Source organism: Hylaeus anthracinus, unplaced genomic scaffold (genome assembly GCF_026225885.1).
Source record: "Hylaeus anthracinus isolate JK02 unplaced genomic scaffold, UHH_iyHylAnth1.0_haploid 11997, whole genome shotgun sequence".
NCBI classification, from domain to species: domain Eukaryota; kingdom Metazoa; phylum Arthropoda; class Insecta; order Hymenoptera; family Colletidae; genus Hylaeus; species Hylaeus anthracinus.
The window spans coordinates 1,543,935-1,570,064 of record NW_026534344.1 but is presented as its reverse complement, the minus strand read 5'-3'; the positions used below and the strand labels follow the sequence as shown (position 1 = coordinate 1,570,064).

General features: G+C 44.3%; 3 protein-coding genes across 8 annotated transcripts in view; 1 reads left to right on the top strand and 2 right to left on the bottom strand.

Annotated features, from left to right (window-relative positions):
• Nucleotides 1–9,672, bottom strand: part of LOC128889797 (proteoglycan Cow) — a 31,453-nt gene extending 21,781 nt beyond the window's left edge. For both annotated transcript variants that reach the window (XM_054147786.1, XM_054147785.1), the window contains exon 1: nucleotides 9,273–9,672. Coding sequence is in view for 1 of the 2 variants with exons in the window: in XM_054147785.1 (XP_054003760.1) it covers nucleotides 9,273–9,374 (102 nt within the window). In the remaining variant the exon portion in view is untranslated. The remainder of the gene's footprint in view (nucleotides 1–9,272) is intronic.
• A 1,202-nt stretch (nucleotides 9,673–10,874) lies between these two features.
• On the bottom strand, nucleotides 10,875–23,179 carry LOC128889806 (inorganic pyrophosphatase). Of its 3 annotated transcripts, none has more exons than XM_054147801.1 (9): nucleotides 23,039–23,179; nucleotides 13,851–14,098; nucleotides 12,953–13,188; nucleotides 12,437–12,523; nucleotides 12,298–12,361; nucleotides 12,166–12,228; nucleotides 11,893–12,106; nucleotides 11,690–11,799; nucleotides 10,875–11,420 (listed from the first exon to the last, which is right to left on the bottom strand). In XM_054147801.1, the coding sequence occupies exons 2-9, from the start codon at nucleotides 14,041–14,043 to the stop codon at nucleotides 11,389–11,391; spliced, it is 999 nt and encodes a 332-aa protein (XP_054003776.1). In that variant the 5' UTR covers nucleotides 14,044–14,098; nucleotides 23,039–23,179; the 3' UTR covers nucleotides 10,875–11,388. The 3 variants fall into 3 exon arrangements, with proteins under 3 accessions (XP_054003776.1, XP_054003774.1, XP_054003775.1); XM_054147799.1 differs by lacking the exon at nucleotides 10,875–11,420 and adding an exon at nucleotides 11,442–11,582; XM_054147800.1 differs by lacking the exons at nucleotides 10,875–11,420; nucleotides 23,039–23,179 and adding exons at nucleotides 11,442–11,582; nucleotides 15,200–15,384.
• Nucleotides 16,514–25,553, top strand: LOC128889792 (protein croquemort-like). Of its 3 annotated transcripts, none has more exons than XM_054147773.1 (10): nucleotides 16,514–16,704; nucleotides 17,727–18,087; nucleotides 19,639–19,805; nucleotides 21,330–21,474; nucleotides 21,624–21,827; nucleotides 22,465–22,676; nucleotides 23,079–23,487; nucleotides 24,259–24,332; nucleotides 24,503–24,728; nucleotides 24,916–25,553. In XM_054147773.1, the coding sequence occupies exons 2-10, from the start codon at nucleotides 17,935–17,937 to the stop codon at nucleotides 25,087–25,089; spliced, it is 1,764 nt and encodes a 587-aa protein (XP_054003748.1). In that variant the 5' UTR covers nucleotides 16,514–16,704; nucleotides 17,727–17,934; the 3' UTR covers nucleotides 25,090–25,553. The 3 variants fall into 3 exon arrangements, with proteins under 3 accessions (XP_054003748.1, XP_054003747.1, XP_054003749.1); XM_054147772.1 differs by having other exon boundaries at nucleotides 17,721–18,087; XM_054147774.1 differs by having other exon boundaries at nucleotides 17,710–18,087.
• The last annotated feature ends 577 nt before the right edge of the window (nucleotides 25,554–26,130 follow it).

Genomic DNA, 26,130 nt, shown 5'->3' with positions numbered 1-26,130 from the left:
CTAAGAAGAAGAAGAATAAGCGACAGCATTCAAGATGTAGGACACGCCATTAGACGAGCAAACGAAGGCATCGAGTTCTACCAGAAAATAGAAAGCACTAAAGGGACGCTGTCGACGAGCGTCCCGGATATTCTTAATCTCACGTGACCCGCAAACACTCATCGCGACTCGACGGGATATTTTACACGAACAACGCACTCTTTCTTAAAACATCCCGCGATTAGAATCATTAGAAACAACGACAAGAAACGCTGTTTCTCTGAAACGTCAGACAAGTAAATAAGTTTTCGCATCTTCGATCTTTGTTACACGGTCGGGTTGACGCTGGCTGCATTTACGCTTTAAAAACGGATTTCAGCGGCAAAATTTCATCGGTCCGTCCGATGGAATTCACCGCGAAATCAACGCTCGATCGTCGGCTGTCGCAAACCTACAATCCTCTCCGCTCCTCTCTTCGTGAATCGGAAAACGGGTTTTATCGCGCCCTTTCGCGAGACCGCATCCAAAAGGAGAGTTTCCCGATAATGGATCAGTTCAGCCAATTGGTCAGCCAATGTATCAGACAACTTATTCAGCTATAGCGGATCGACGCGACGCGCGAAAGTGAGGCCAACTTGTTCGAGTTGAGAAATAATCTTTTTTTATCGTGTAGCGTTACGACGAACGAACTTTCCCTCGAAAAAATTAGTTTGAAAGCAAGAATCGGTTTTCCTTGAACGGTGGATACGGTACGATCCGATGAACATCGCGGCGAGCAGCGCCATCGTCGCATATCAATCCCAGACCTATTCTATCTCATCCCCGTCATTCGTCGGTGATTCCAACGTGTCGATGACACTGATTGATTAGCCGACGCGGCGGTATCCCATCCTCGTCACTCGAATCCGCCAATGTTGTCCACCGAGCCATGGTAATATTTTTATCGCGGCATGTATTAATTTTTTACCGAAGCAATGTTATATTTTAAGCAGATACGAAGAATATCGAGCCGTATTTTTGGATGCTCGTTGCACCAGAGAAACATCCGCGTACGCACGCAAGCACGCGCTCGCGCGTAGAGGGTGGGAAGGAGTGGCTGAAACGATGGAGGAGATATTCCGCGAATCGATAACGAGACCGGGCCCTTCGGAACACGGAACACGGAACACGGAACACTCCAAAGAGTCGGCGAGCCGGTTGGCAAAGCCAGCCAGGAAGGAAAACGAGAGAAACGAAACAGGATGATGTTGCTGGCAGAGAGACGGCAGAAAGAAAAAATGGAAAAAGGTAGGTAGATGTGTATTGTGCGCCCTCGTCGGGTTGCTTTCGAGGAGGTCGGCGGATAGAAACAGGTATAAAGAAGACGGTTACCAGCGGAGTCTCGGAGGCTGGCTCCTCCAAGGTCGCGTCATCAAAGATGCTCGCGTTAAAAGGATTTCTTTCGAGTTTTACAAATGCTCTGCTCGCCTTGTTGTTCCGGTGACACCTTGTCGATACACACGTAATATTTCCATGTACTTTAGTCATTTTTTTTTTTTTTTTTTGTCGTACGGCGAATACACGTTTGCCCCTGCTTGTACCAAACGCGAAGCGTGTCTTTGCGATTCCCATTAATTGATATCTCGCAACCGCGAATGCATCGGAACACGCGGCGACAGCGACGGCGACGACGACAACGTCGATCACGTAATTGAATTAAACGGCATTACAAGTTGCCGGAGCTTCCCTCTCGGTCTACCAGTGAACAAACGAATCCGTAGAATCAACCTTATCGGTTACGTGAACCAGCTAAGTAAATACCTGGAGAGGCTTCTCCTTGCTCCAGTGACAGAAAGGATTAGCCTCGACACGCGACATTCGAACGAAATCGCGTATGGCTGCCATTAACGTTCCCTTTAATCGAATTCCAACAACGAATATTCCGTGTCAAACGTATCGCGGGAAGAGCGACGGAACTAAAGATATTAAACCGAAAGAGAGAATTATGGGAAGCGATTGTTACTCCAGAACCCCTCCATTTCGACTAGTCTTCCGGCTCTAGCTTGCAAAGAAAACCGAACGAGCTAAACGCAACAAGTTAGCTAGCCTGTGCGTTAATAAGAATTTTGGCCAAGATCGCATCGGTCCCGTCTCGATAGCGAACACGGATAGATAACTCTGACGAGCGCGAGCCACTGAAAATCGAGCAGAGGAAAGCCGGAACACGTAGAGTCCGCGATAATTCGGGCCAAATGAATGCAACCATATTGCAAATGCGCGCAGAACGTGCCACGAATTTCAACAATTGTAAATGTACACGTTGCGCTGCGCCCACGCCGGCGAACAAACAATCGGAATTCGTTGTGTTAAGGCGGCCCCTGGCACGAGCTAATGTGTTTACAGATCCGGCGATTGCAAACGAAAACCGCAACGAGAGGGCAACGACAGTGGCAGTAGCACCTGCAACTGCATCTACAACTGCGCTCCGATATTTCCCTGTTGCGCGTTTCTATGCCGAACACGATATGCCGCGTTACTGAAACCGTGCTCGTTCTACATTCTTCGAACAACGAACCCGATTTACTCCTTCGCCTGTAATATGTCGCGTCGGAGCCCAAACGAATCTTTACGTCATCCGTGTACGTAGATGCCGCTGGAAAGTACTAGGCAATTGAACGTTAGTCCGTGCGATTTCGCTCAAAGAAGCAACGTGTTCTCTGATTGTCGCGTGACGCGCAAAAATTCTTCACCCCCGTACGCGGAGAATATGTAGGTCGGATTTCTCTGCTTCTTTTTCCCCCGGCCTTTGTAAGGTAAACTACAGCGAATCCGTATCCGTGTCCGTACCCGCCCGCTCGCCCGCGGTACGACAATAGAGATGCGCCGCGTCTGCAAAAGTACATCGCACCTAAGCGCACAATACGGATTCCGTGTGTATACGAAACGCGATAGAACGGTCCTCTGCGACTGCACAATACCACAATAGATTCCTGTTAGCGATGCCTAACAAAACAAATACTACATCCTCTGACAAACCTATCGACAGATTCGAGATCGTAATTAATCGTTTCGCACCGAGATCGGCTTTATTATTATTTTATTATTGTTACTATATTCGAATCTCTTTACTGAAAACACTCGCGACATTTTCTTCGGGAATAGAAGATTCTCAATTCGGAGTAGCAACTACGTAGATATGTTTAGAATGCCTCCGAAGGTAAGCTTTAATTTCACGACGGTGCCATACCGACCGTAGTATTTTTCATTTCATGGCGCTCGGTGGTTCGCGAGGTGTGCGCGAAAATCGATATGCTCGTGCCACTCCCCCTGGCAAAATAACCGAGTTGGAATTTCTGATCGAACCTTGAGAACGACATCGTGTTTATGCAGATGCAGCCAGCAGCCTGGCAGCACGCGCTACCGATGCGTCGGCGTAGCGTCCCCGCCATGAGCCACTGGCCGCGGGCCATGGGTCCCGTCTCACTACCATCGTCCGCGTAATCGACTATTTTGTTGTACGCAAGTGTTTTTTCCCATCTCCCATGAAACTACGACATATAGATCACTTCGACGAGGTCTTATTGACGGTAACGGATTTATCGAACTTTCCATAGGACATGGAATTACATGGAGAAAAAGTCCTACAACGTATCCATCTCGAAACGAGTTTGATGCTGCAAGTTGAAAATCCTGTTCATCGTATGCTCGCTCGCTTTCAGCCATAATAGCGCCAATTACGGGCAATTGGCAGAGTTTCATGGCGCGTAACCGAGAAACAGATTAATGGAAAACTAGTAACTGTGATGTGATGTGATGTGGCGTGGTATGTGTATCGATAACTTTAAAGTGGATTTGTCGATACAACGAGTAATATGGATGTAAAACCGAGACTCTTGCAATTCGAAACGTAGTTTTAAATTACAGGTGTATCGTTTATGTTCGTTGCATCGGTAGAGTGTAAACATTACACACATGGACTAAAGACTGCCCTGTTAAATTTTCTCGGGGAAAAAAAGGCAAACATGAATCCCGAAAAGAAAATGAAAATTAATCCATTTCACGCGTAATGAGAGTCTCGCTCCCTCTTGTTCTACGCCTCGAACTCACTTTCGAACCTGATTCTCGCGAGATTTGTGCCGGCTCGGATCAAGATCAACGATCGCTAGATACCCTTTTCTTAAATATTTCTCTTTGTCGCGACACATGGTATCGTCGAAACTCGGCCATTTTATTTCGTTTTACAATCGTTGACAAAAATTAACGTTGAATAGCGTTTAGTTGATACCGTTACCGTGCCGTAATCTTTCGTCGGGTTTAGTTGACATTCGAGCTAGAGACATAGACGTGCTACGATAGAAAACTTTTTGTAACAAATAACGACAGTGTGTCTATATGTTTTATTACTAAAATATACGCGCGAATTATGCAAACGATGCAATCCTCTGTAGTTGAGAATGTCCAAAGCTCGAGCGAGCATCGTGTAAAGGACACGGGTAATTTTATTCATAAATTTAATGAGATGTAGCTGCTTGAAAAGAGTGTGTAACGCGTGACGTAAAGCTACTCGTAACTTCAATTTAACTTGTTAGCTAGTGACTATAACGTACGTGTACATACGTATACACGGTGATCAAAGAAAGTAGAAACGAGTCGTTGCTATTCGTCTGGTATTCTCGAAACGATTACGAGACACTTTTACCTTTTCCTTAGATGAGCGAAGTACCCCTGTGTCGACGAATTTTATTCTAAATTCAATTCTCAAGTTGAAACTCCATAAACAAATGCTCGTTACGAAAATTGATTCGACGATCTCGCGAGATTTGTGCCGGCTCGGACTTGTGGTACGCGTGTATTTTAAAGTGGTCAAAGCTCGAGTGACTGGTAAAGTCAAATGCGACCAACAGTCTATTGGAACCAACGGAGTACATTAGCGGTAACGATACCGGTTCATGCACTCTCCCTTCAACTGCAACTTGGAATTGTTGTGGCCATTAACCACTCGGTCGAGCCTGAAACAGCGCGAACTCCGACGCGCAACGGGACAGTAAGACGTGCTGCATCGGAACGCACAAAGGCCGGGGTTGCATGCAATCACGGTCAATTCCGAAGGTACAGCGAATGGAGGTGTTATGGAGGAGTTCTTTTTTCTCGAAATGAGGCGAGATAATAGAACGGACCGCGTTTAATACGAAACGCGATAGAAACCAAAATATGGACGAACCCGTCTTATGCATGATACGATAGAGGCGAGAGAATGGACGACGACAACGGCGACGGCGCGGCGTCGTCGACAAAGATTCAAAAGTTTGGAAATCGCCGATGGGTTGGACGGGAAACGAGGCAGAAAAGCAAGGGTGGTTGGAGAACAGGAAAAGGGGTGAACACTGAACACGAAATGGAGGGGTGGGCGGCAATGGATGAAAGAAAAGATAATGAAATCGAACATCCTCGTCGTCGAAGCGAACGTGCCCGATGAAAAAGTCGTGTCGGTGGCGCCCGTCGGTCTGGCCAATATTTTACTATCCAACGTTACCCGCCCTTCCGCACCCATCTCGCTTCGTTTCGCTCCGCTACGCTCCGGTCCGGTTCGGTTCGGTTCGCGCCTCGCCCGCTTCGTGCCACGCCACGCCACGCCACGCCACGCCACGCCACACCACGCCATTATCCGGCGCTCTTCTTGCTCGTGGCGTGGCCAATGTTGGCGAAAGAGAAAAAGGGATGAACGGAAGAGAGACCACGCGACCTGCAGGATACAAGTTCGCGGAAAAAGGAGGAAATTCGAGGGAGATACAAATGCGCCCGAAGGGTTGTGTTCGACCACGGTCGATGAATACACCCCCAGGATCTTTTGGTTTCTTCGTAGGAAATCTGCGAGTCAGTTCGGGGTTACTCCGATGATTCGGGATGCAGTGGTCGGAAAGTTTCGCGGTTCCTTTCGATCAGCAGACTCTTGGTTTCCGCGATAGACGCCGCGCCGCGCCGTACCGATGAACGAAAATTGACCAAATAGGTAGGCACGTAGGTTCTTTTAGGTACGTAGTGGTGAGTTGCTTCGCTTTGCAACGGAGCAAAGCTGTCCGGTCTAGGTACACGATCTTCTCGAGTAGAACGTTCGATACGAAACGAAACGAGGCGTAGATACAATTCGGTTCTATCTACGTTCCGCGATTTCGATTTTCAATTATATCGAATAAATATCTCGACTATGGACGGATATATTTACCGTCGAATCTAAGCCTGAAAGAGAGTTCGTTGCCTTTCGACTGTCAATTACTAATGCGAGACGGCTAGAATTTTCTAGAAATGAAATTTCCTACGGCGAGATTTCCCTCGGCGTATTCGTACCACTTTATTTTCTGTTAAGAGGTTTATGAAGGCTTCCTAGACAGGAGTGCGCGAGTAGTTCCCTTCCGCGGTTCTCGTGCAATAAATTTCAGCTTATAAACACCGCGTACGTAACCGACCTATAAAGAGTGCATTCGCGTTTCCAAAGGCTGCAACCGCTTGCCGTGAACACGGGAACGGGAGTCGGTCAAGATTAAGCTAACCGAGATACGTATCGTACGACACGAAAATTTTGCGAAACGTACAAATTTTAGTTACGAAAGCTTGCAAATCAAATCACGGCATCGCGCGCGTTTCCGTTTTTCCGGTTGTTACGGTTAACTGTCCGTCAACCGACGAGTAATGACGATACATATGGATCGAAACAATTGCAGCAGTCGACACGAGGTCCGCCGTTCACCCTCGGATAGATTGCGAAAAGACCGAGCACGACTCCAAGTAGAGGCTCGGTCACCTTCGCGGCACTAGGTCACAGGTTCTCCGAACGATCGATAAGGAATTCTTTTCCATTACGCCAGGGATAATCGATTTTCTCTCCGAGAGGATAGCGCCCGCGGTGGTGTGTACCTACGTACAAGAGTATACGTCCACAGAACAACTCGGGACTTGCAAATCGATTGTTGGAATTACAAAACGCTCGAGTAGCACGATTCGCGATAACGTGGCCGTAACGAACGTGTTGTTTCGCAACGCGACCGTAAAGTCAGACTTTTGCCAACCGCAACTTCTCTGGAATAATAGAGCACCTGTACGCGGATATCGCGCGATTGCGCGTTTCAATCGCTCCTACCGTGCACCATTTTTACCTCGTGGCTTCGCTTCGTGTCTAACTTTCAAAGAAACTCAACATTTCCGAATGAGTTATCTTCTATTACGCGTTCATCGAGTATTCTTTTCTTTGAGTACTTTTATCAAACACCGCGCGTAACCAGTGTGTAAAACTACAAAACGAGGAGGATGAAACGTCAGGACTCGCCTCGTTGTCAGCGACGTACACGCATTTTCCGTGTCACTCTCGTTCAGACTGCGCGCCCGCACCTCTGAGCGCCGCGGCGAGTAGAAAAATGGCAATGCGGATTGTAAGAGGAAGAAGATAAGAGGGTCAAGAGTCTCGTGCATATAGCAGTGCAACGCCGTAGAGAGTTATGACGTTACAGCAATCGCAAAATTGGGGCAGCTGCCGTTGAAAGCGTCACTTCATGAATTTAGAGTGCTCGGTTTTAAAGCGAAGACGTCTACATTTCTCGAACAATGTTAACTACCCCGATAAACAGAACAACCAACACTTTCGTTTCGATTAAACGTTAAGACGCCCATTAGTTTTTCACCTTGAAATTCTTTTTTCCCGTCGTTTCTCGTAATGGTTCCAATTCGTAAAAGAATCAGTCCTCTAGGATTTCAACTGTATCGAATAACAAGAAAATGTACAATAGTAACATAACATACATCATTCTCAAGTTGTACATTTCTATACATTTTCTGTACGAGGTCGAAGGGGGTGAGGTGTGGATCGAACTATAATTTCATACATCCTATTACGTACTATTACGACTCGAGGTGACCTTAAGAGTAAAAGTTCCAAAAGCTGTTGGTTAAAACTAGACCGTTCCTTTTCTCCAAATGAGTATCGAAAGATCAATAATTCCTTACTTTACCACCTATAATTAAATCGAATTTCCACACTTATCTTACACTTACGAAACGAAAGTTGATCCTTTTTCTACACGCGATGCAAAAATAATCAGACGTAAAGTAACCAATGATAAATTAGTTATAAATTGAAATGATTACGCGTTTCAACGATATATTACCGTTACTTTCTTGTTTCGAGTTCATTGCTAAGACGTCGTCTACATCTATTACAAGCATTAGTATTTGCACCCCATCATATGATATGTACACATTTTCAATATGTACAATTTAGCATCCCATTTCATTTTATTCATTATATTCAATTTAAGTTGAGAAATCGCTTTCATAACCGGAAGCATACGACGCTAGATACACCACGGCACGCAAATGTGTATGTATACATACATAGACGTATATGCGCGCGCTTGCGTGTGAGACGGTGGGGGGTGCACCGGAATTATTTCCGATCACAGTGTTTATCTGGGGAAGATCGAACGTGTAGAAAGCGAGTACACGAGCATCGAAAAGAAAATAAACAATTGCATCGATAACTCGCATTATAGTAGCGATTCCGTTACGCGAAAGTAAAAGTAAAAGTGCCTGCATTGCGTGTTCCCCGACTACCTAATGAACCGTGACTAAACGTACGTTTCATGGTTGATTTTAAAGGTCACTACCAGGTACATTTCACCACTAAAACTATATAAAGAAAAATATACCTCGTTCGAAAATCCAAGGCGATATACGTTCCTGTACGTATAGAAAATGAACTATTACTGAAATTTGAAGATATCGACTTGGATGGAAACGTGATCGTGCAATGCACCACGATAATTGCAAACGAAAACGATGTATTTGTTTATTTTTATTCCACGATGTCTTTGTCATGTATTCAACGTTCTAGTACCGTTTCGCCAGAGACGTGTCCCTGAATGTGACACACACATTCAACATTTTTAAAAATTCTGCTCCATTCTACGATTAACTGTACGTTGCCGAGGAATCGTGATACGCGAATGACAAGTACTGTGCTCGATTTGTTCCCACCTACGTCGGTGAATTGACGTGCTTCAATGGGAAACATTCTCCCGTCAAAGATGACATTTGAACAGGCGCACGTAGGTGCATACCGTAAATAGGGACAACGCGAACGGAAACAAGAACAACTATAGCGATTTTCTATCACGATTGATCGACGCAAATTTCATTGGCTTCGAAACGTAACGTGACATGTCAGCCAACTGCGGTATTGTCGCGCAACAAGAAACAAATAATATGACCAAAAACAAGTATAAAAAAAAAAAAAAAGGGAAACGAAATAGTATAAAACAACTCACTTCTTCGGCAAATTCAAAATCCCCGTCGAATTTTCTCTTACACCTCGCCCCAGTAGCTAGAAACAGGAGCACCGTAGCCACGAACACCCACGAAAATCGCATGGTTCTTCTCGCGAGAGAGATGGGGGAAACACCGTAAGTCCACCGTCAACTGACAAAAGAAGATAACGCGCGGATTTCCGCACAACACGTGCACTACGCGGGCCAATTCGTATCCGGAAGAAACGATTACTGTGAACGATAACGTTAAATAGTCACACACGTAAACTGCAACACGTTGGTAATATTTCGTATTCCTTGTTATCGAAACGTACAGTTTGACGGTCGAACGAGTTGTGACTGCGCGAACCGAACCGAGTCGACGCGAGTCGAGGCGAGGCAAGACGACGCGACGCGACACAACGCCGCAACCGCACTACCACAGACGCGTAGGCGCCCATTGGTTGGATTCCGGCGAATGATAGGAAGGTACGCCAGCGGCCTACACGCCGCGCCGGACGACCGGGTATATAACTCGAATTTGTTGTCTCTCTCTGTTGCTATTCTACCTGCTAGTCTCTTAGACGACTCTCTTCGGTAGCGAGATTCGCGCGAGCGCGTACGACACTGCGCCAGTCGATACCTTCACCTGCCTCGGTTCACCTTATACCCGGTGTTGCCAGTCAGTTGCCGAGAAAAAAAGGGCGCGGGGAATTCGGCAGGATGGTGGTACCTTGAAAGAATTCGCTCTCCCTTCGGATACTTGTCCAAAAATTCAAACAACCGATCAACATTTTTCTCGTTTCTACTTCTTTCTTTTTTATTATAATAATATTTATATATTTGTGGGAGTAGAAACTAAGACAGCGTTGCGCAGGCGATTCGGGTACAAAATAAATCGCGTTACAGGACAGATAAAGGAAAACTGTTACCAAACCGGCGAGAAGTAGTTGATTCCTTCCTATTATCTATACTAATATACGAATTCTGCTATCTTGGTAAATCGTCCACACTAATTTTCTATTAGTAACGAACTTCTTGTAACCGTTGATTAAATTATCCATCGTGAATCAACTAGTTAACAAAATTCAAACATTTTTAATATACGCTGCAATTCACTTTCTCTCCTACATACCGGATAACGTTTGAATATTTATAGCGCCAAAGGACTGGTTCATCTCTTCGGTCCAGTTGGATATATCTATGTATGCCTTGCAGCACGATTGTACATATATGCCTCACGGCTCGTATGTTCCAGCATACTACCAACTAGACACGAATGTCTCCTCGGAGACCACTTCCTACGGAATGTAGTAGCTAAGCGCACGCTTTCGACAGGATCACGACGTATAAATGATCTCTTCTTTACGCTTACAGCGTTTCCTGAGACTTTAAACTTTAGACAGTATAGGATATAGAAGAGCGTCTCGGATTAAGGAGAATTCGGTATTGCGAGGAAGTAGAGAATATAAACAGCGTTGAGTAATATTTCTTTACAAAAAATAACTACAACGTCAGCAACGGAAATTGTGACCTTTCGTTTGTCGAGTCCTTTTGCGATAAACTAAGGAATAATAAAGGATAGACGATAAAGGATCTATAATATCAATAACTGAATCGAAGTCTTCGACTAATTTGTTGTATTAGATATCTGTAATATAACAAATATTCGAAACAAAACTCTGTTCTCGTTTATCTAGAATACCTGTCTCCATATTTATGGAAAACTGTATCACAACCTTTCGCAAGATTATATTCATTTCCTAGTACCCATTATTTATGAATATGTACATACAGTACAGTAACAAGGAACTTTATTAAATCATTCAACCGGATCGGAAAAAACTTTCTACTCGTCTTTCAATTACAGATATTTGCTTTCGTAAAGCTATTATATTAAAATGTATCTATAATCAAGCTGTCATGTTTCACTGTGTGTAGGTAAATATCACTTGTTTCGGTACTGCAAGCACATGCTTGCAACATTCAAATATGATCTAGAATTATAAGATGTATTAATAGTTACGATGAAGCAACTTGTGGGAATAAGACACTGTATTCCATCATGTGCCAGCAAAACGAACATCTATGTGCAAACATCGAAAGATGTGTCGATGCGTGAATATCCCTCTTACTCTCACTTAAGATGTACATAATGCCACTTATCGACTGAAATCAAATATCAAAATGTTTTACTAATAATCATTTAATATTAAAATTGATAAAAGATACAATAATCAAGAGAACGATTAAGCGAAACTTTTAACGGCAAACGTTTTAAATGAATTCATAGTTTATGTTGTAGTAACGGAACAAAGTGATATTTGTTAACTGAAATTAAATGACAAAATTATAAGAATCAAGTTCTATAGGATAAATTTAGTGCAATGTATGAACTTATTTAGTATGTATGTATTATTTTTCAAATATTAACTTACCAGATGGATCGACTAGTTGCGGTTCTGATGTCTCCGGAGCTTTCTCTAGTATTTCTTCGGCAGTATCCACGCTAATTTTGAAAGGACTGTCCGCGATAGTAACATTTGTACTGCGAATAAATACATATATACTTTTTTTTTCTTCAAATCCAATTTGAAATAAGTTGCCTTTTTTCGATGAAACGTATAACAAATTTACGAACCATGCAATTCCACCTGCAGGTGCTTCTCGTTTAATAAGGTTTTGCCAGTGTTGATGCACTTCTTCCACTACGTGTAATGCAAAATCCCTTGACTTTGCCTCTCCATTAAACGCAAATTGATTTTCTGGCTTACCATCTGGTATTTTGTAAATCTTGAACCATTCTATAGTAGCTTTCATTAGACCTGGATAATGTTTTTCAATGTCTGCTACATCTAGAAAATTAAAGAAACATGAGACGTCTACGCATACGCAACGTTGATACAATTCCTACCATTCATCTGTTCCGCCAAAGGATCGTTAACGTCGATAACAATAATTTTCCAATCAGTTTCACCTGGAAGCAGCGATAATCAAAGGTGAAGAAAATATTGAGTATAAAGAAACTTGTTTGAAATATGCGTACCTTCGTCGATAAGTGCAACTGTACCAAGAATTTTTACTTTCAAAATTTCACCCCTTTTTGCAACCTATTTTGTAACAAATTTTTGATTATCTACAAATTCAAATTAATCAACAGTCAATTTGAAATAAATGTTTTGTACCCTATATCCAATTTCAATAACATCAATGGGATCATTATCCCCTTTGTATCCGGTTGCTTCATCCAGCACATCAGGATTTTCCCATGTCTATTGAATATCGGTTAATAACAAAATTAAATGATCCGATAAAATTATTGCACAGTATTCAAACACAAGTAAAACAAAAGATATAATACAATTTAAAATAGATAGAGTTAGAGAGCTAGAGAGATAAGGTAAAATGTCCTTGAACTAATAGCAAGGATTTATGTAACACATGATAAGGCAATATTCACACATTGTACAAGTATATATATTTCAGCATGTAGGTTTCTGTACATGATCCACATATATATCATAGCATTACTCAAATCCTTGTATGAGTTACACTGATAAAATTGATGATAACGTCATGTCATTCTCAAATCATTATACATTAGAGTCCATAAAATATTTGGTATAAGAATGCAGGCTAATGGTTTAGGTTCATATCTACATACGTATTGTTAATTATACAGTCATAGAAATATTTTGCACCTGTGGTAGCGCACCGTAATTCCATATGTATCCATGATGTGGGAAACAATTTGCAACATATCTTAATTTGCCTTTTTTAATGTCCTGCTTAATAGGATTTAAGGTCTCCTTGAGATTAATCTCCATTTTTGCATTTGTCCATCTTGGTATTTCGACTACCATATTAACAATTTTATTAGCTTCGTCGGCATAAAGTGGAATGTCATGCATGGGTGAAATAGGACCAGCATTGTTCTCTATAATACATATAAACAATTTATGTTTCTATGTAAACCATCTATGATATGCTAATTCTTTACAGGGTAATATATATTTATGGTTATTTATGATATATGTACTATTAAAGCAATATTATTTTCATTTATATGAACATATAAATAAAATGTTGAAAAGGAAACGAAAGTTTGAAGTAAAACTACCAATAACTGAAGAATCACCGATACAAATATAAATGAAATACAAACATATGCATAGAATGAAACTACGGGTTGAATTTGTTTCCGTCAAGGAACTAGTTTACTTTCACTGATTGTGAGATTAAATATCACGCCGACATGATACAAAACTCTGTCCATATGCGAATACGTTAAAACTAATAAAAAATCGAAAGAAACGAAGAATTTTTGTACGTTAGAATAAAATGTGTGAGAAAAAAGGAAAAAAATGTGTAAGAAAAAGAACGCGTAAAAAAGTAAGAACCGGTTGCTGGTTACGAGGATGTTCTAATAGTGATTCCATGAACATTAAACTCGTAAAGGTCGAGAGATCAAGCTTAATAGAATTAACGAGTGTATAATTATGCGGTAGATAGCTTCGATAAAGCGCAATAGATGCAAGCCAATCGAATCACACGAGGCTTTCGATCAACGTCAAGGTTATGTCACTGCGTAATACTCACTGAAATAAATTCTGTAATCGACGGTATTTAATGTACCCCTCTCGATCGTTGTATACGACATGTTTCTTACAAATTTGTTGAACACGGAACACAATTGCGAGTTAACTGTGGTAACCGTCGGCACTAATCTGACCGGAATAGCCAACTTATTTAAACTTCGGCAACGTAGCACGTGCAGCAATATCGGCGACATACTGACATCTAACGGTAGCGACGTAAATCAAAACCTCGCCTTCCTATAGAAATAACTGGAACAATTGTACGTTTTATTACCGACACACGATTACAAGGAGAAAAATATTTTGTTACCATAGCAGTTTCAGGTGCTAGAGTTGATTATAGTTTCCGAGGATACCGTTAATAAATAAAGAGGTCGCTCTGAACAATTAAAGAACTATAAAGAAGATGGATCGATAAATGAAACGAAAAAGAAAAACCTTGAAGCAATGACGAAATTTACGTGTTTCATACTACGTTCAGTTGGTAAATGGAATAAGGAAAAAAGTAATTGTGAAAATAAATTACTCACTTACATCGTGTCGAGTTTAAAATTTAGATACATCTAGAGGTCGACTTATGGTCACTGCACTCTTTATTCGTACGAGAGACAAGGGACACGAAATATACATACATACACTATGCGAGACCTTACCAGGCTTCGTAAGCGGCTAAACGATAGTCGGTCATCCATAGGAAGATAGTATTCCAGTAATCAACGAACGTTGATACCAAAGTCAGCCACGTCGCGTCGTTTCAAACCGTAACGAACGAATAATATATTCGTACATAAACGAACGAATATACATATGATAAAAATTATACGATCGGATCGTAATTTTAGATACATGAAATCTAAAGTGATGAAAAGATAAACGCCAGGTTGCCAAACCGAGAGATTGTTACGGGACAGCACGGCTAATCATCGGATAATATCTCGCACGTAACATTGTTTACTACCGATTTTGGAGAAAATTTCCGAGAGCAAAGAAACGTTAGAGATTAGAAATCTCTCGTCCACCGGTATCGCTACTAATTTTACGTTGAACGAGAAAGCCTTTAGTCGTTGATTCATTCCCTGCGTATATCCGTATCGAGGATCGTCGAGATATCGACGAGTTTGAACAGCCGAGGCACTCGTACATTTATCTCGATCAAACAAGCTTAGATTGTACGTTGACAAACTTTGAAAAAACTTGGAGTAAATTAAATGTTTCTAACCGTTACATCGGTCGACGATAATCGCGCCGATAAAATGGTCAAACTCGCGGTTAAAAACGAGGTGAAATAAAATGGTCGACGGTTGAGCAAAGTCAATTAACATTTATCACAGGCAGAAGCCATGTACAGACTCGCGGCTACTCGCGGACGATTCCAATTGGTAATGAAGAGATCAATGGCTTCGAAGCACATAGACGACGATTCGAGGGGTTAGAAGAGACGGCTGAACACTTTTGAGGCTTGCTACCTGTCCCAAGCGCAACTTAATACCAGCCCTTTTCTCCTCCGACACGTTTCACCATAGTTCTAGACCGCATCTCTAAGCGCGAGCAGCTGCGATCTCCCGCGATCTGTAAGACTGACATTTCAACGTATGCGTCGGCTGCTTGATCGTTTCTCTCAACAACGAAATTTTCAAGTGCGATCGACGACAAAATCGACACGTGTTACAATATAGAGACTTGCTCCCGGCGAAGATAAACCGACCATGACATCGTCTCCGATGAGAACCGGTTTATAGTTCTGGTTCCTCCCGGTTCGGTAATATTTCGTACTCTTGGAACGATTTTGTCTGTTCGCAGCATACGTTGCGTGTAATCGTGAATCGGTCGATGTTAATCGAGGGTACCAAGGGTACGAACCAAGGGTACCAATTACCGATCCATCGATCGCGTGAGTGACGAATCGCGCATTCGGAGGACGATTACTTTCGATGAGAATCGCGGTAGGTGTCGCTGTAGCCTGTCCCATGACAAGAAATTTGGTATCGGTCGAGATTCGATCGCGCGACCGACGCCGACGCCGATACTTAAATTTGCCGTGACAAAGGTTGGCTCCTTTCTTTGAAAAGATATTTGTTGTTTCGGTCGTTGATAGAATCAAGGGCGCACGTGTTTACAGATATTTCGCGAGATTTTCGTATTCGTAATTCGCGGAAACCGAAACGTCAACGCGTAAAAACACGTGGTGATTAGATAGGTATACCGCGCGATAGACGAGAGAAGTGCGCGACCGGTTGGCAAGCGATCGCGGGAACGATCGCAACGCGATACTGCTGGTAAACGTTCGATGATGGTACATACATCGTCGTCTGCGACTGCATGAAATTTCGGTGAACGTTGACGGATCATTTCCAGTCTCGTGTTGGCGGACGACACGTGATACCGATAACGCGAGCACGTGTTGCCATTGGCATTAATCGTAAATGAGAGCGACATCTAGGGTGCGTAACAAGGCCGCGTGGCTTCGTAAAACGATGTTTCGTTTCGGGTTTGTACATAGGAGTTGGGACATGAGTCGGACACGCCTCTCAAAACGAAGAAAATCTTTGGACCGGTGTCGGAACGATGGGATAAGGTGGGATCAAGAGGGGCCAAAGAAGCTACCAAAGGAGGGAAAAGTCTCCCCGAGTGGAGGGGATGCGGCCAATAGTCACATTAGATGCAGCCTGTTGATTCATCGGACACGGCAGTTATAGTTGCGCTGTATAGAGCGTTGGACGCGAATCGCGAGAAGATATTCAAATTGGTCGACGATCTTTGTTAAAGTTTCCTTTGATCACTGGTACTTGGAAACTGGTTGTTTCGTAATCGAACGAGTAAAGTATCAACGTCGAGAGGGACCTGTTCGTAGAAGCGTAAGTTGATAGATCGCGACAAAATCTCAGAGTTGTCAAAAAACGAAAACGCGTCGCGTTACTTATATTTATATTTATGTTTATCGTCTAGCAGCAAACGTTTCATAAATTAGTTTTCCGATTCAATTTTCATACGGTTTAGCAGTTGTAGCATATCGGACGAATCGGCGACAGAAATGATGGTTCTCTATAGAGCGGAATCGAGAAATGGCAAACTTTTGCGTTTGGACAAGATCCTCGGCGAGCAGACTATTCGCGTCTGTCGTAGACGAAACTGTCACGCCCGCGGAAATTCTGGGGCCTATCGTAGCCCTCCGCGAGCACCGTGTACGAAATCGAGCAGCACAAACTTGGCGAATCGCACCGAGTCGAGTGAATTTGTTGATACGACTTTCGAATAATAAATGCTTGCTCTCGTTGAATGCGCGACGAATGATATATTCGAAACGAGACGAGATGCCGATTACTCGTTAACGTTAGGAAATAATGTTTTACTAACCTAGATTAGATTAGATTAGAACCGAGTTTTTTCAACGACCGTTATAGATGGTCGCTACGATAACTATTTTCGTTTCCGACCGCAAAAACTTGAGAAATTAGCTCTCCTAACTCTGAAAAGAAGATAGCTCCGAACGACAAGGTACACGGTATCGCTGTTTCTTCGCCAAGAATTTTTAGGTATTTATAGTAATTCGTCGTCGGGGTCAACCTTAAAAACTAGCTCGATGTTGTTATTCGGGTTGCATAAAATCGTTAATCGCCTTTGGTTGGTTCGATACGTATCGGACAAACAAGGAAAGGATTACGCTTACGTTACGTTGGTTACGGTGAAACCATTGTTTCGGAAAACTCGAATGTCTCGTAAACGAATAAACGCGACCAACTGATCGTACGGATTGCGACGGCCGCGGTAAATTTTGATATCCGAACAGTTGACTTGCGATCACGTTTCGTCCGATGCGCAACGATAAGTCAATGGTAATCTCAACGATAAGTTGATGGTAGGTGTGGCGTAGGTGCAGGTGGAGGACTGGTCCGGGCGGCCACGCTCTGTGTTGGTCTTCAGGGTTCGCGAGCCAGAGTCAGAGCCAGAACCAGAAGGGAGCGATATCTGAGAAAACGAGGACTAGAGAGTGCTCGGGGTGAATCGTTGGTGTTGGCATTGCTGTGACCAAGACGCCGACCGCACCGACCGCGACCACTCGAGTCGAGGGCATACATGTCGAACGGATGAGAAGCACCGCGCGAACAGAACATCCCGTCACCATGAAGCCTTGGGCCAATAAATCCGTCGGCCTTGGCCTCCTCGGCCTTCTTCTGATCATTTTCGGCACATGCCTGTACTTGTTGTCGCCGGTGCTCTTCCACCACATTCTCCAAAAGGTATGCGTGTATTTCAGTTCCGGCGCGACAACCTTCTCGTATCTTTCGGACAAACAAGTACCGAGATGAACACCGTGACGAAAACCCGAGATCGAAGGTTGTCTACGTTTACGATTCTCTTTCGTTCTCGCGTGTCCCATGACGCTAACGCGATACCCCATCGCCCACTCGACGCATCTTGCGATTATTTTTTTTTTTTTAGCACGTTGTTTTCTACTATTTTTCCAAATTCCGTCACCCGAAAGAAACGGTCGGCCGATCGTTCCGAGTTAACCGCGAAAGATCACCCGGTCTCCAAAGAATTCGAAATAAAGCAACGACAACTCGATGGGAAATAAGCGGACCGTCGCGTCGGCGTCGGCATCGGTGTCGGTAGTCTCGCACGCGTCTCGCCGCTGCTGTTTTCGTCACAATTGGAAAAGTGGTCGATCGTTTTAGTTGCGCTGGACGAATAATTATTCTCGCCACGAAGAAAGTCTCCTGTGTGAACCATCCACCGTTTCACTGTTTCATCCGCGAACCAATCGAAAACTGAGGCGTATTCCGGTAATAGAAATCCAACGTACGACGATACAACGAATTAAGATCTCTTTATCTTTAATTTGCTCGCCGAAATTCGTTATCTCGAGGAAAATTTTGTTCGTTTCTGATCGAAACGAGTCGAAGCGGTTCGAGTTTGAAAATTGAAACGTTTCAAGAAGGCTCGAGCAAACGCATCGGTATCTGCGCATCGGTATCTGCGGCGATAACGATTAGGCACGAGAAAATTAGGTCACCTTCGATAACGCCAGATCGCTCGTTAACACACACTTTGTATATTTATTTATTTATTTATTTATTTATTTTAATCTTTTGTATGTTTTTATATGAGACAAACAAAAATGAAGAAATGAACGGCGTACTCGTGCGATACAAATGCACGCTTCCGGGTCATCGGTGATTGAAAAAATGAACCAATTCGTTACAGTAGAATAACGAGAACTGATGTTCTCGTCTAGAGCGTTACGAAACTTCGAGTATAGCGTATAGCGTGGGAATCGTAAAACGTTCAATGTAATGGTTGACACAAGCCATAAGTTTATACCGTGAAACGAAAAACGTTGAACGAACGAAGAACGTCTTAAATGGGGTCCTTGGGTTGCGCCAAAAATAACCGTGCACGGCCCTGGAAAATAATTGTTATATTTAACGACTGCATTCTTCCTGTCAGAAAATTTTAGAGCCACCGCATATCATTTATTCGATATAAAGCTTTCAAAAAATGCATCGAAAGCCTTGAAAAAGTCTTTAGAGACCATATGTACGCGTTGAGCCAATCTCCACGAATTGTGCAATATCTTCGGTGTGGTACAAAAAACGATTGTTCGCGACCAATGTACGAGAGATTTTCCATGGTATAGGAAAGTTGCTAGACTCACGGGAGCTATTGAAAATTGTTGAAAAATTCACGATCAAATAAATCGAGACGATCGGTAACATCGAGCGACTGACCGAACGATCGTGAACTATAAGTCGGTAAAACTGATGAAAAAGACACGATTTATTTGACAGGAAATACCGTTGACGCCGACATCGAAAGCATTCGAGGTATGGAACAACACGGTCAGTCTGCCACCCATGTATTTGAAGATACATTTCTTCAATTGGACCAATCCGGAGGAATTGATGATTCGTGGAAAAAAACCGATTCTCGAGGAGGTCGGCCCTTACGTGTTCCGGTAGGTAAAATTACATGTAAGAAGGTGGGTTCGCGCGTTCTCGCGGTGCGGTTGCTCCGTCGCGTCCGCTGGATCAACGATGATCGATACGGTTCGGCGCGCGTTAGCCTAGAGAAGAGGAAACAGCGTGAATAGGGAACTCTGCGATGCTCTGCTCATAAATACCTAGTAACGAGTATTTTCGTGACGCGACGAGAATAAAACACAGTGCGTTTCTCGTGGAGTACCAATTAGCTGTCGCGTCGATTCGTCCGGGTACGAGGCTTCGATTCGCGTCACGAAAATCGAGGACTCGTGTCGGGAAAAAGATTGTTGCAGTCGAAGCGGAAATTGTTTGCATAACGTTAGATTCTTGCCCAACCCGATCCGAGCCGAACCGACCCGATCCGATCCGATCCGATCCGATCCGCGATACAGCTCGAATTCTGAATGCAATTCGCACGACGATGCATCGCGTCGAATTCCGATTATTTACCGGACGAGTTCTAATCGACCTTTTCACCGGACCATTACAGTACACTGTTTAATCACCGATAAGAAGACACAGTTAACCTCGCGATATTGACATCTTAACGAACGAGTAAAACGTGTCTCGGTCGAACAACAAAGTTAGCGTAGGTGGTGCAAACGTTACACATGGTAATTGGCGAATTAATTACTTTCTCCTTGGTCAAAAACGCGTATGGACGCGACTCGTTTCTTTTTCCACGTCGTCCTTCGACCGAGCCGGTTCGCGTACAGTCGAACATCTCCTCGAGGACAACATGCGAGAGAAGCGCCTTCGATTTCGCGAGCATATTTAAATTTCAGCGAAGGCGAAACAAAGAAAATTATGACGAGTCGCGTATCACGGTTTAACGGACAACGAACGTTTAATTATATTCTAGTTTCTCAAGTAACGTTTAGCGGAAACGCGAGCTTCGATTCCATAGCGAACGACGGGACGGGCTGATCGACAGCTGATCGCATTCGGAATTTAACGTAACCGGTACTCTCGAAAGGATCCAATCGTGGCGCACCCCTTCGACTCTCGGTTCGCGAGGATCGTGTCTAGTACGTAGTTTTCGGTCTTTGCTCGAGACGACGGCGACGGCGGTGGCGGTGGCGTAGCGGTTACGCAACGAAAAGATTGCGGTGGTAACGATAAGGGAAGATTGGGCAGGTCGCGAGGCGCATCCGTACGCTTAGCGGTCGGCAATTGTCGCGTCAAATCTAATCAACGAGGCACGTACGGATACGCGAGTTAAAGCATCGAATCACGGTTCTCCGATGATGCGCCCGCACTCCGCGACTAATTGGACATTCCCGCTAGAACCGATTCCAAACAACGACTCTCTTAATTTCACGGTGCGCGGTTCGTTTGTGGAATTTCTTGTCCCTTTGCTTTCCGATTCCCATCGATGCACCTTTACGCGACCATACGCAATACCCTGCAAAAATGACGAAACTCGCGTGTTTCGTAATTAATGCCGTGGAAACTCGTTACGATTACAACATAATTTACCAGGTAAATTTAAATTTCAGGGAAATTCGCGAAAAAGTGGACGCGACTTTTCATCCAGAGAACAACACCGTCAGTTATTTTCAACGACGATGGTGGTTCTTCGAACCGAAGCTGACCAACGGCTCATTGAACGATACCGTCACGCAATTAAACTCTGTTGCGATCGTGAGTAAACTTTGACAAGTTACACCCGCTAGATCTAATCGATAGACGTTTGTTTCGGAAAATCCAAAAGATCGAAAGTTAAATGGATAAAGAATTCCAGACATTTCTCTATTTTTTCGCGTAATTTGACAGTTTTGCTCGCGTTTCAGTCCGCGAAGCACAAGGTACGATACTGGGAGCCCATCGTGCAAAGTACTCTCTCGTATATGCTGTCGACTTCGAATGTGTACATCACGAAAACTGTCAACGAGCTGCTATTCGCTGGTTACGATGACCCGCTGATTAAACTTGGAAGACTGGCGGGTATGGGAGTAGACATTCCACCGTTTGACAAGTTTGGTTGGTTTTACATGGTACGTTGCTACATAGCGTAAAGAGAAAAACTTGAAGAGTTGTGTCGCGTCGCGTCGCGTCGAGCGAAAGAAGGGGTCGAATCGAATGGTTGACAGTGGTTCGAGTCGCGGACGATCGCGATAAAACGATAACGAGTAGTTCGATGATTTGTTTCTCCGCGAAAGTTGACAGAAATTGTTTATTTAATTGTGTCGAGGGCACTCGGAAGGTCGCGGATGCGATTTGCGCTGTCGTAGCAACGGCATTACGGTCGACGATAAATTATTCGCAGCGAGACTTAAATTGGTACTGAATAGGACAGGTCGCGCGTAGGTCGCTGAATGACGAATGAAAAGCAACGGGAGGGCGTATTATGTATTAATTTGTTAGGTCGCGCGTGCAACGTTTACGACCAATCCAACGCTGGCTAGCCTTTCTTCTCGCGCGATGTACATGTAATATGCAGGTAGACGCATAGATAAATCGGTGAGAAAGAAATAAGACCGAAGCGATCGCATCGATCATGGTAAACCAATCGTAAGACTCGGTTGTCTCGATTGTCTCGTTCTCGATCGCTTCGACTCTTTTCTTAAAAGCTGTGCAACAGGGTCACGTTTGCTCGATCGTGGCTCTTTTCGATCTTGTTCTCTTTCGCAGAGAAATGGCTCGACGATGTTCGATGGCCACTTCAACATGGATACCGGTGTTCGCGACGTCGGCGAATTCGGGGTACTGAAGAAGTGGAACTATAGGGACACCATAAAATTCTTCAAGAGTCCGTGTAACATCGTGGAAGGAAGCGCCGGAGAATTCTGGCCACCGTATCGGCGGAAAGACGAGATCGTTCTGTTCAGCGGTGACTTGTGCAGGTCGGTGGTTTGGATAATGAGAGGAAAGGGAAAGGAAACGCGCGGATTCTCGGTGTACCTTTGGTCTTTGTACGTGATAAATGAACCGTCGTCGAACCTTGAACGATCTTAATTCCCAAGTTCCCTCGTTAACCTTCGACACACGTAAATTGGATCGTCCGGTAATCCCGTTTGTTTGAGCGGTGGTTCCTTCGTGGCTCCGTGGCTGGAGACGAGTCTCGCGGTGTTCGCTTTTCAACGAAACGCTATTATTGACGCGACACGACGCGTAATCGTTATCGATCGATTCGATTTGACATTTCACCGAAAACAGACAATTACAGCTAAACCGTTGAAACGTTGTACACATTGTATGTACTTACGTTTTTGTGTTTGTATCGCTTCCACTCGCGTTCTTTCCAGACCGTTAACGTTCGAGTACGCCCAGTCGACTTATCACAGCGGTGTGAAGGGTTATCGCTACGTACTCGGCGAGAAATCGTTAGGCAACAACACGCGGAGACGTTATCCCCACGAACAGGCGAAATACATCGAACAGACTACGACCACCGAGGACTTCTTCGAAGCCGACCACTCGGCGGAGGTCCCAGACTCTTTGGACGAGGATCCGGACGTTGTAAACATAGGCAACTGCTTTTGTAACGGAAAATGCACTCCTGTCGGTTTGATGAACATCAGCGCCTGCCGTTATGGTGCGCCGGTGTTCCTCAGTTTGCCGCACTTCTACAAAGCAGATCCCAGTCTCAGAGAGAGGTTCGAAGGTTTGAACCCTGACGAACAGCAACACGATTTCTTCATCACTTTGGAACCGGTAAGTGAGGAACGGTGCGAAACTGCAAATGCGCCTTGTATTTTTTATTATCGACGATTTCTTTAACGAGCGCTCGCTCGTTATCGTTAGTTGTGACAACTCGATGACCGTCGCGTCGTGTCGGTCTACCTCTCCTCACCTTTTTTCACCTCACCTTTCCTCTCCTCACCTTTCCTCTCCTCTCCTCTCCTCTCCTCTCCACTCCTCTCCTCTCCTCTCCTCTCCTCTCTTCTCTTTACCATGCCTCACCCCGCCTCGCTACGCGTCGCGTCACCTTGAATTCATTGCAAGCTACTTTACGATGCAAACTTATCTTTGGATTTTTCCGTGAAATTCTACTCGATGAGTTTAACGTAAATGAAACGATCAGTTACTGTAAATATAAATAAGTTCGTCGTTCCAAGCGAAGATAGGGCGAAAAAAAAAAAAAGTATCGAGATAAGCGATGTTTGGAAACGCCGTTATCTCGTCGAGCGTGCTTCAACTCCAAGTGCCTTTGATCGGCCTCTACGCGTTCGCATAGACAACAAACACGAGCGAGCCTCCCCACACCCCGCCTCTACCGCTTATCGCATTTCTTTCGGCTATGCAAACATCTCGACGCGACGAAACTAACCCAGTCGAATCGCTTGAAAATAAATTCAAAGGAAACAAATGCGAACGCTGACTTGTCCTTTCACGCGATATTTCTATGCCGTATGTCTTTTAATAACGAACGATTATTTTCCGTCGTTCGCGACGATAGATAACGATGAATCGATGTTTTCGCAGACAACGGGCATTCCTCTAAAGGTGTCGGCAAAAATGCAAGTGAACATACTCCTGGAACCATCAAAAACTGTGTCGTAAGTACGTTTCCAATGATATACAGAATAACACCACCGTGAATAATCGAACGGTACGAAGGTACAGTTTCCCAGCCTAGGAACGACGCGACGCGACGCGACGCGACGCGACGCTAAAGAATCGCGTGCACGCGCCACCGAATCCATACTCACAAACGATTTGTATGCAGCCTTTTCAAACAGGTTCCGACCATGTACTTCCCCGTGATGTGGTTTTCGTTAGAAGTCGAAGGCACCGAGGACTTATTCGACAACTTGAGGAAACTACTGTCGCTTCCGAACGTGTTCATGTACGCTGGCGCGTTTCTGATTCTCGCGGGAATCCTCGTAATATGCGTCTTGGCGCTGCTCTACCTACTCAAGAGGCATCGAGCCGGTGCGATAGCCACCGGCAAGGTAATCGACGTTTTCTTTGGCTTTCGTTCGCTTAGATATCTCGCCTGCCATGCATCTCTTTCCTTCCTCCCTCCCTCTCTCCACCCCCCCTCTCTCTCTCTCTCTCTCTCTCTCTCTCTCTCTCTCTCTCTCTCTCTCGCTCTATCTCTCGCTCTCGATTATCGGTTGACGGATGACAATTTTACAGAACGTGAAATTGAGAGCGATATCGCCTGCTGGAGATAAATCCGAGTTAATGTACGTGGACAAGAGCGTCGGCAACGAAGAGGATGGTCACGCGAGAAACGATCGCAAGCTGTATCCCAGCTCGATCGAGTGTTTCAACATGGATCTGCAGTCGAAGCTTCAGCATCGAAAGTAGAGAAGAAAATAGGGAAACGAACTCGAACATAGTTACGTGGGTGTAATCTCGGACGACTTGGCAGCGATTCGATTCGATTCGATTCGACGATCGAAAATGCATCCAAGTCTGAGGATGCTGCGAAAGTCGGCAAATCAACTACGAGGATCCTAGGATCTGTGTCGAGCAAACATTTCGTGGATCCGTTTCTCACGCAAACGGCCCGTTTCGATTCAAACGTGACGCGTTCCTGCGATATCGGTCGACGTATTTCGGTGTAAGAAAGCATTAGGTTATCCCGTTAGCTGTATAAAAAAAAAAAAAAAAGTCCATGAAATTTAAGACTGAGAAAGAAGCGATAAACGCAAGGAACGAAGCTTTAATTAGTATAAAGTCGGAGATCGTTGTTCGATTCTCCTCTCTTCGCAACGAACGGAACGCGCTAATGGGTTTACCTATACTGTAAGGGTATGCAAACGTACCTCTAGATCTGCGTGCGGAATGCGCAAACGCAACAGGAGCAAGGGAATTAACGCGTTCGAAATATAAATTACGTGGTGCCGGCGAACAAAGAAGACTAGCGTACGATCGCTGACGTTTGCATCACGCGTTTGAATAGTTAACAATGTTTACGCAAGAACGTTTGGTATCGCAAGGTAGGCGTTGATCTATTTAAAATGACGTTACTTGATTTTCACTTAACTTCCACTCGATTTTCACTTGTTTTTCAAAAGTTGCGGATGTCAACAAACGACGCGACAAGCCTCGATCTACGAACATAGCGTAGGAGGTGATTTAATCAAAGCCAAATTCGAGTGTCTCCTCGTCGACGCCTGTCGTCGAACTGCGCTATAGTCGAACGCTGGTTCGGGTGAGGCACAAAAGTGTTTTTAGAAACGAGCTCAGGATGTTTATCCCCCAAACCAACAACAACGGCATCGACAAGCCTACAATAGATACCTAGTACGTACCTACGTACGCAAAGCGCGTTAAGATCGATCTCAGTCGTTGCGCGATTCGATCGAACGCGCTTCGTAGGTAGCTGTGAGCGTAATCTTGCCA